The 10,674-nt window shown below is 44.1% G+C and overlaps 1 protein-coding gene across 1 annotated transcript; it reads left to right on the plus strand.

Annotated features, from left to right (window-relative positions):
• The first annotated feature begins 268 nt into the window (after window positions 1-268).
• MGC75753.L (Novel protein of BTG family L homeolog) lies at window positions 269-3,359 on the plus strand. Its single transcript, NM_001093510.1, is given in 2 exon segments — window positions 269-832; window positions 2,687-3,359. Coding segments are annotated over 2 exon segments (462 nt in total). The 5' UTR covers window positions 269-714; the 3' UTR covers window positions 3,031-3,359.
• The last annotated feature ends 7,315 nt before the right edge of the window (window positions 3,360-10,674 follow it).

A 10,674-nucleotide genomic window follows, 5' to 3' on the forward strand; every position in this document is an offset into this window, starting at 1 on the left:
CTTTCACCTGTTGCCGGGCAGATCCATCCACACACAAGCCTCAGCCCACGCACCTCCCACTTGTTGCTAGGCAGATTCCCAGCCCATGACGTGTCAGAGCGCTTCCGTGTGTTTATTTATACATTGTACCAAACCTGTGCCGACGACGCGCTGGCCGCCCCCGGTGACGTAACAGAAGGCGTGTCTTCCCGTTGGTCCCTCCCCGCTTCTTGTTTACCAGCTGCGGCCTGCAGTGTTGGCGCTTCGCTAGCTGGGCAGTTGGTGCCAGGGCAATCAAACACAACGGCAACTGCAAACGTAGCCTATGTACAAGGACAACAGATCGCGCTAATCAGACTTAAAGCGAGCGCGACGCTAAGGCCTGGGCGGGGCTTAGTGACAGAGGAGGAGAGTAAACAAAACCCAAACAGTTTAATGACTTTATACCCCCTTGTACGACATCAGCAGAAGCAGGTCCTTCCCATCCCCTGCCTGCTACAGAGGGGGTCCAGCTGAACATCGGACTGATCGCTCTGGCCTGCTTCTCCTACACCAGCGGAAGGATCGGGGGCAGAAAGTTGTCTGTAGATCACAAAGGGACCGTGTACTACGCTATCCTGCCTACTCGATCGAGGAAAGAGTCCCGGGCGGAGAACAGCTGCTGTTGATGTTGATATCCCCCCGCACTCCTGAGCATTCCTTGTTCTATGGTGGTGGGACCCTGCCAGTGCCACAATGATGACTGAGATCTCATCAGCGGCTGCTTTTATCACCAGATTGCTGAAAACAACAGGAGCAATCGAGGAGAGGCAGCTGCAGCACTTCTGCCAGGTCCTACAGGAGGCCATGAAGGGTAAGAGGGCTCTGACTATATGGAAACATCTCCACTCATATACACCAGCTTCTCACACTCACATTTATCCTCATGTCACCAATTGTAACCAACAAAGAGCATGAACATTACAAACAAGCAGCCAGGATATGAATGCACCAATGGTTTCTGCATCTCAAAGGAATCTACTGGATTCCACACTGTTTTCATTGGCGATGTCGCCGAACGAGCGGATCTCTCCCCGATACGCCCACATTGAAGTGGACGAGGGCCCACAATCGGATCATAATGGATCTGATACGGGCAGTCGGATACACGCATAGATGCTGCCCGGTTTTTTAACCTGCCCCGATCGAGATCCGGACGACTTTTTGCCAGATATCGATCGGGGAAGCCCGTCGGAGGGCCCCACACATGGGCCAATAAGCTGCCGACAGGCCGAGTTTTTATCGGCCCGTGTATGGGGGGCTTATGAGTTCTAGCTTTTAAATAGGGATGCGCCAAATCCACTATTTTGGATCCGGTCGAATCCTTTGCGAAAGATATGGCCGCATACCGAACAGAATCCTAATTTGCATATGCAAATTTGGGGTTGGAGGGGGAAAAAAATTTTACTTCCTTGTTTTGTGACAAAAAGTCACACAGTTTCTCTCCCTGCCCCTAATTTTCATATGCAAATTAGGATTCAGATTCGGTTCAGCTGGGCAGAAGGATTTGGCCAAATCCGAATCCTGCTGAAAAAGGCGAAATCCTGAACCGAATCCTGGATTCGGTGCATCCCTACTTTTAAAACATTTTAGTCTAAATTAAACCGTATGTTCTATATGTAGCCAGCCTTACTTGTATGATGTTTTATCTTGAGCTGTTGTTTTATTACAATTCCCATGATCCAGGTCTGGACTAGGATTTTTAAGCAGCCCTTTTATTTCAGACACACAGAGGCCCCCGGCAGCCCAATAAATAGTGACTGTCTATGGCATTTTACAGCAGCCCCTCTGAACCCACAGATTGGCAATTTGGCCCTGCCAGGATCCCCATACAGCTTCCCCCCATGGCCCTTCCATATGTTGTTGTCAATCCCTGGGAGTTGTAGTTGAACACTACAACATAAGTACACTACAGCGTACAACACCAATGATCATTTTGTTATATATAGATGGACCCAGTGGTTTTGTATGCCTTGCTATTTTCTGTTTCCCCTTGAAAGACAAACATCTTTGTTTTATTTTTGTGGGTGGAGCAGCAGTCTCATTAATCACGGACCTTATTATTCTGTCTAGTTCTAGGCCGGTTCAGAGGTCAGAAGATATATTTTTGTTGCTTAAAAAACAACCGTTTATTTCATACAACTGCTCTCAAGATTTTTTTTTTGTCCCCTTTACCCCCATTTGGGAACAATAAAAACCTACTGCAGGTTCTTGTGAGAAACATTTTACTTTATTGCAGAGATAATCACTTGGTTAGCCATATGCAGAATTATCTCGCTACCAGAATTGTATTTATCTATATATATATAGATCTTACTTCATTCCTCAGTCTTTTCCTTGTGTTTAATTTAGATGACCCATACAGTTAATCTCAGTGAGAAACCTTTGCTGGCCCCATATGTACATACACAAATAGATACTATAACAATTAGTGAGTTTAAATGTTGCCCAAGAACACATAACTAGAGCATTGCTTACTCTTTTTAGAGAGGGGCACCTAAAAATGGCTGTTTTATTACTTATTCAGTGAAGTGTTTTCTGTGAACAATACTTGAATTACTGGTTATGTGAATGAATATGTCTAAACGAGTCTTTATCTGATCCCTCCCCCTATTCCTCCTAAATCCCTGCCCTCCCCGCAACCCCCACCTCTCTTTGTTTCCAACAGATCATTATAAACACCACTGGTTTCCGCAAAACCCTTTCAAAGGATCAGGGTACCGTTGCCTGAGAATCAACCACAAAATGGACCCCTTGATAGGACAGGCGGCAGGTCACATTGGGCTCAGCCATCTGAGACTGTTCCAGCTTCTCCCCCGTGAGCTGACACTTTGGGTTGACCCTTTTGAAGTCTCCTATCGCATTGGTGAAGACGGGTCCATCTGCGTATTGTACGAAGGAGCGGCAGCAGGTGGCAAACCTCTAGAAAGCCATGCCAGCTGCAAGGATGCACTTAGAATTGGCCAGAACAGCCCCTCCAAAAATTACAACATAATGACAGTTTCTAGTTAAAAAGCTGAAAGAATAAATAAATCAGGAATTGTACAAGTATCTATGTGTCCCGGTTCTGCCTTGATTTGCATTAATGTTTTATCTTCATTCCATGTTAAAACTGTAATACTGCCAAAAAATGTACCTGTCTTGTTGCAGAAGGTGAATGTAGAATATCATCTGGGGCAAAAAAGCTCTTATCATTTCTGTTTTTTTTTTTTTTTTTCCAATGACATTTTCTTGCGCCGGTCTCTGAAATTGTACATTGTAAAATGAAATCATGAGTCAAGAGAGAATTTATATTTTGGAATAACCATTGGCTCTTTTTAATAAAAAGAAAAACTATTTTATTTCTCTTTTGTCTGTACTCTGTGGGGCTGGTAGTGGTTGTCTTTTTGTTTTTTTTCCACAACTTAAATAGCAAAATGCAAGAGTATATTTTAATGTTAACACAGGATTTGTTTTTTTTTTTTTTGCTTGCATTTATTCATATGAGTGTTTACTACTATATTGGGATTTCCTCTGAAGAGACACTTTCTATAGACGGCAATGGCAACAGAACAATCTGTTTATGATCACTGGGGAGTTTATGTCTATCACCTGTGGGATATTTATAAGTCTATTGGAGGAATGTAATAAAAGTCGCAAAGAGCAAAATAATTTGCACAAATAAGAATACAAATTTGCATTTTGCAATGTAATATTCTTAAACTGTTATTGCATTGCGAATTTTCATTGCGTATTGCACATTTTTATTGCACATTGCCCACTTTTTAAGAAGTGCTTAAAGGAGAAGGAAACCCAGTCGGCGCAAAAACCCTCCCCCCTCCCCTGTGTTGCTTCCCCTCCCTCCTCCCCCCTGGCCTACCTGTCTCGCTGGGCAAATGCCCCTAACTTGTTACTTACCCTTCTGCGCAGGTCCAGTCTACGGAGTTCACCGACGCCATCTTCTTCCAAGCGATCTTCCTGCTTTGACCGGCATTTTGGCGCATGCGCAGTAGGAGCATTTGGCCGGTACAGATCTACTGCGCATGCGCCAAAAGTCACAAAGATTTCCGATTTCACTTTGTGACTTTTGTCACATGCGCAGTAGATCCGTACCGGCGAAATGCTCCTACTGCTCATGCGCCGGTCAAAGCAGGAAGAAGATCGCTTAGAAGAAGATGGCGTCGGTGAACTCCATAGACTGGACCTGCGCAGAAGGGTAAGTAACAAGTTAGGGGCATTTGCCCAGCGAGACAGGTAGGCCAGGGGGGAGGGGAAGCAACGCAGGGGAGGGTTTTTGCGCCGACTGGGTTTCCTTCTCCTTTAAAGGTGTCATGATCTTTTTGAGCAAACGTAACTTTTTCAGTAAGACGTTTTATTACATTCACTGCGCACTGGCACAAACTATAAAACTCAAAAACCTTCTTCTAATGTGGGAAGTGGTCGCTAGACAGTTTTCGGGTTCGCAAAAGCTATATTAAATTTGCGCAAAGGGAATTTTTTTCGCACGGAGGCATCACTTTTCTCATTGCGAATATTTTTTCCGTTACTGACTTTTATTACATTCCCCCACATATCTGCAAAGACAAATAGTAAAGTGGGAATATTTACTCTTTCAATGTTATTTTTCATGTAAATTGATCAGTTAAAGGAACAGTAACATCAAAAAATAAAAGTGTTTTAAAGTAATGAAAATATAATGCAGTGTTGCCCTGCACTAGTAAAACTGGTGTGTTTGCTTCAGAAACACTACTGCTGTTTATATAAATAAGCTGCTGTGTAGCAATGGGGGCAGTCATTCAAAGGAATAAAGGCTCAGGTTACACAGCAGATGGAAAATAAGTTCTATCTGTCTAATGGTGTAATCTGTTATCCTTTAGTTAACCTGTGCCATATAGCCGTTTTTCAACTTCCGCCATTGCTCCACAGCAGTTTGTTTATATGAACTATAGTAGTGTTTCTGAAGCAAACACATCAGTTTTACCAGTGCAGGGCAATAGTACATGATATTTTCATTACTTTAAAACACTTTTATTTTTTGACGTTACTGTTCCTTTAAGTGTGTAGTAGATTATCTTGGATTTGGCTGGGGCCACATGGATGTGTATGTGACTCAGCGCAACTGTATCTGATGTAGTTGACTCAGGGTAGGAACTAGCTGCATCAGCATGTGGGGTGGATACAAGAGGCTCAGAGCAGTTGGGTATCATGTGTTGCTTATGATCATCTGGTCACATATACAACTCTGTTCTTGCAAGCAGGTTAACTGGTTCACAATTTTAATGATCCTATTGTGTCTGGGTGAATGTGATTGTTAGCTCCGCTGTGACTTATATACCTAATGAACAATCACTGAGTAACTATTGGAAGTAAAGGAATGATAATAACAGGCTGGCACTGGGAACTTGCCCAAATGGGAACTGCACAGCAACCTGCAGGGCCTTTCAGGTTTTTACTAGTTCTTCCAAAATTACGATTTCCGGGATGACAGGAAACTTTTTCTTTCTTATATTTTTCTTTTTTAAATCGGCCTGGGGCATCTGAAATTTAAAGGAAATATATCTTCCCCGTGCATAAAAAATACAGATATACTTGAAAAAGTGTAACTAATTATTAGTCTGAACCCCAAAAGGCTGACGGCAGTACAGGTATTGAATCTGTTAACCGGAAACCCATTATCAGGAAAGCTCTGAATTACGGAAAGGCCATTTCCCATCCATTTTATCCAAATAATACACATTTTTAAAAATGATTTCCTTTTTCTCTGTAATAATAAAACAATGCCTTGTACTTGAACCCAACTAAGATATAATGGATCCTTATTGAAAGCAAAACCAGCCTATTGGGTTTATTTAATGTTTACATGATTTTCTAGTAGACTTAAGGTATGAAGATCCAAATTACGGAAAGATCTTTTATCCGGAAAAGCCCAGGTCACAGGCGTTCGGGATAACAGGTCCCAAATTTGTATAGGAAATCGTAATAAAGTCCTTCTATTGTAAAATGTAAGCATATTTAAAGTTACCAAGCAGTTCTATGACCATATAGAGGCATAAGGCATGGAATCAAGTGCTTTTATACTGATCATGGAACCCCAAGGTAACTTTTAATAACCTCATTTGTCTCAGTTGGGTTACTATATTTTTATGGTACATACATTTCAATTAATTATGTGACACCAATGATATCACCAAGCAACCATGACATCAGTGAGCAATGTTAATAGAGGTATATTTTACAGGTAATGCATAGATATTAGGTATTATGAAGTCATACCTGGCTCCACTTGTGAGTCCAGAGACAAAATGGCCTCAGCAAAAAAATATATCAGCAGTTTAATCATTGCTCTAGGGGGTCACACTAACCACTAGGTGAGTATTTGTAATCAGACCAGGATCTCCTTTTGTTATTCAAGAGGTGATAGATCACATTTAAAGTGCCAGTTCCAACAGGAAATGTAAATGAGCTGTGTACTCGGTGGTGTGTTTACCATATAGGCACCCAAACGCTGTGCCTATGGGGCTGTGCCTGTATGTATGTATAATTTGTAAAGCGCTGTTAAGGAGCCACAGCGCTGTACAGTGCATAAAAGTACAATATATATAAAAGTATACATGGTGGAGACAAATCACATAATAAATATATACAGAATCATAGGACAAAGAGCTTAAGGAGGTCCCTTACCCCCACACTCTAAGTGGATGGGAGGCTAACATACAGGTACAAATTGGAGATGAAAAAGTGCACAAGGTAAGGCATAGTCAGTAGGGACAGGACTAGGCTAATATTTTAGTGGTCCAAAAGGTAGGCTCTTAGTTTTTTCTTGAAGAGATTAAAGGAAAAGTCAAGTCGCTTTTTCATTTCAGTATCCCTGTGTAGCCTACCTTAGCCCAATGTGAACCGCATTAGTTGCGCTTTGAAAAGCGCTCCAGTTTCCCTGCACCATCGCATTCTTTACACCATTGCGCTCTGATTTACCCGGCGGCCATTTTTTTCTGTATGCGCGCTTCCTCGTTCCAATGCGCATGCGCCAATAGCCCAATCCTCCTGACCTCTACACTAAGGTTGCTTCCGACGCTTAATACAAGCATGTGCACATGCGCTAGATTTTTTTGGTGAACTGCGCATGTGCGCATCGCCAAATTTCAGCGTGCATTCCTAAGGGAGGGGGGAGAAAGGCTGCGAGTGCTGGAAACCAGACGGAAGAGAAGAACAACATTGCTGCTTCACGGATTAACTGTCAAGGACTTCAGTGGTCGGTATGTGAACCATTCTAAAAGGCTTTTCGCTGATAAAATTTATGTTAGGGGGGTTGACATGTCCTTTAAGAGAGGATTCCTTATGGAGGAATTGAGGGATGGAATTCCAGAGGTAAGGAGCAGCAAGATAGAAGGGTTTGAGACGAGAGGTGGCAGTGGATGTGGATGGTGCGAAGAGAATGTGGCTCTGAGAGGAGCAGAGAACACGTCCAGGAACGTATAGTGAGACAGGAGAATAAATGTAGTGAGGAGCAGAGGAGTGAAGGGCTTTGAATGTTAGAAGGGTTTTATATGCTATCCTTTGCTTAACAGGCAGCCATGCTAACGATTTTAGTTGGGGTTGTGCAGGTTCCCTTTTAGGAGAGAGCAGAAGGATCCTGGTAGCAAAGTTTAAGATTGGTTGGAGGGGAGAAAGATGGGAGTCAGGAAGACCAGTTAGGAGGAGATTGCAATAGTCTAAACGGGATAAAAATTAGTGCCTAGTGTGGCAGCTTTATGGTAAGTCCAGACTGGGCGTTTTGGGAGAGGTTTGGCGACCAGTCTCTCTAAACTCCTTCCCTGACTCTGTGCCGGCTTAAAATGGAAAAACGCCAGCACTAATCACACGCGGCAGTTCGTTTTCCAAAGTTGCCTCACGAGGAAACTCCGGAAAATGAACCTGCCGCGTGTGATTAGTGCCGGCTTTTTTTTTTTTCATTTTAACCGGCGCAGAGTGAAGGGAAGGCGTTTGGAGAGATTGGTCGCCGCAAAAACGAGGCAATTAGTCACCAGGCGACCAAATCTCCCCAAAAACACCCAGTGTGGCCTGACCCTTAAAGCTCTGAAAAACCATTTTGTTGTAGAGCAGGCAATCATAGATCAGTCTTCCCAATTCACTTGTAGAAATTCAAAAAATGTACTGGGTATCCCCTTCTTCGGGGCGACTAATCTCCCTGAACTGCCTCCGCTGCCTTCCCGTCGGCTCAAAATGTAAATCGCTGGCGGGATGGCACTCGAAGCGTTTCGTTTTCCGAAGTCACCCGAAGTTTCCTCGTGAGGCAACTTCAGGCGACTTCAGAAAACGATTCGATCCGAGTGCCATCCTGCTGGCGATTTACAGTTCGGGGAGATTAGTCGCCCCGAAGAAGAGGAGATTTGTCGCTGGGCGACTAATCTCCCGAATCTGCCTGTGTGGCCAGACCCTTAGTTGCTTGTGCTGGAGAAATTAAGTGGGTGACAAAACGTCCTGTCTGCCATCAATCTCGAAGCTCACATTATAACACCATAAAATGTGATTTACATTATCACTTCTTTTTACACCTCTATTCGCTGTGAATTTATAAAGCTACATAGGGTTGGTGTAGCTGCGATTAAACAAACTGCATATCTTCAAATCCTGTGTAGAAACCTGCATAAAAACACTCACACATCTTACACAAATGTTACCAACTATGCAAGTTTCTATTCAAGTTTTTATACTCACAGCTCTTTGTTACCATTGATTTCAAAGGGATGCATAATCATGAGTCCGTATCCTTTGTTGTCACTTGAAAATAGCTTGCAGAGAGTCAAAGGCATTTTGATCCCTACAGCAAGTGGTAACAATCAAAAAACCAACAAGAAAGGGGGTCGTTTATGAATAGTGGGACATAGTGCAAAGTGAAAAAAACAAACACAAGGCTCCAGGGATTATTTACAATGCAGAATGTATTGTGTACATTTGTCATAGGCCTCTGCACTCTGTTTTGGAGCCCCTCGAATATTTTAGCTCTGTATTGGGGAAGGGGGAAGTACGTAAATGCACCCTGAGTGCTAGCAAAGAGATAGGAAGAAAACATTTTGGCACTTTGCTCCCTCTCTCTTTGCTAGTACACACAAGACCCTGCAAGTTTGCATGAATACATCACTGCCTGCATTTAGAAGCACTGTTTTTTTATCTGGGGCTAGCTGGAGAGGCACATAGGCAACCCCTCTCACAGCCAGGGCTGGAGCTTGAGGCCGAAGAGGCACATGCCTAGGGCACAACGCTGGTGGGGCTCTGGGCACAAACCTCTTGCCTGCATTCCCCTAGTCCAGTGGTCCCCAACCAGTGGCTCGTAAGCAACATGTTGATCACCTACCCCTTGGATGTTGCTATCAGCGGCCTCAAAGCAGGTTCTTATTTTTGAATTTTTGTTGAATAAAAACCAGTTGTACTGCCAAACAAAGCCTCCTGTAGGTTGCCAATCCACATAGGGGCTACCAAATAACCAATCACAGCCCTTACTTGGCACCCCCAGAAACTTTTTTTTGATGCTTGTGTTGCTCCCCAACTCTTTTTACATTTGAATGTGGCTCAGGGGCAAAAAAGGTTGGGGACCTCTGCCCTAGTCCAAGCCCTTACATCCCTCTAGTACTGGCCTCTCACTGCCCCTGATGTTCCTACTCCCTCATCTCACCTACCCCCCAACCCCCGCCATCATCACTTGTGTGCACATGCACTTATGCTGGGGGAGGGCGGGTGTGGAGCGAAGTTGTCGGCCGGGTTACCTAGGGCATGGCCAAGGCCCTGATCACAGTACCCAGTTGACTCGGACCCAACCTCCCTCCATCCATGCCCGCCCGTGCCCCTTCCTTTTATAGACCTGCGCCGACCCACCCTGTCAATGATTCACAAAAGGGGCGGGGCGAGCAGGCTCGTCTATGAAACCAGAAGCCGGCAGTGTAAGGTTGTGGGTGGGGAGAGCAGGCCCGCGACCCGCAAATAGGGGGGCTAGGTTGTCCCGAACCCGTCCGACCAGCAGGTAAACCCGCGGGCCCCGTGGGTATCGACCCGGCCTGCACATCACTAGTCTAAATGACTCTTATGGGTACAAGGTGCAAAGGAGCATTGTACTTAGAGCAAGCGGTAAGGACAGGACTGCCTTGTACCTACCAGTGCTGCACTCTGCAGTTCACACCTGATTTTTAATCTGGCACAAAGTGCCAAAAGGATATGAAGAGACTTAATCTTACAGTCTAAAGTCTCTTTCATGTGTACTCAGCACAGTAAAGTCAGTTTCATCTGAAGCCAGTTAACCTGCTTGTATATTTTCAATGTGTGGGAGGAAACCCATGTTGACATGAGAGCACATACAAGCTCCTTGCAAATAATGCCCAGGTCAGGAGAGAACTTAAATCTGCAGCAGTGCAAGGCAGAAATGCTAGTTACTTAGCCACCGTGCCCTAAATTTCTGTTGAACACAATAGACAGGGTGGGGGTTGTTCAGACAACAGAAAAAGAGAACAGACTGATTCAAAGAAAGAATATACACATGTGCTTAATAGAAATAACTAGTATGTCTAGTATGTTTTTTAGTGGTTCTTGGTTAGAGAAGAGATCTCTAAGTTAAACGATGCTTTAAAGTCCCCACGCACTGGTAACAAATGCACACAAATGATACGCAATGATGATCTGTTAATC

The sequence above is a fragment of the Xenopus laevis genome, chromosome 4L, assembly GCF_017654675.1.
Source record: "Xenopus laevis strain J_2021 chromosome 4L, Xenopus_laevis_v10.1, whole genome shotgun sequence".
Taxonomy (NCBI): Eukaryota; Metazoa; Chordata; class Amphibia; order Anura; family Pipidae; genus Xenopus; species Xenopus laevis.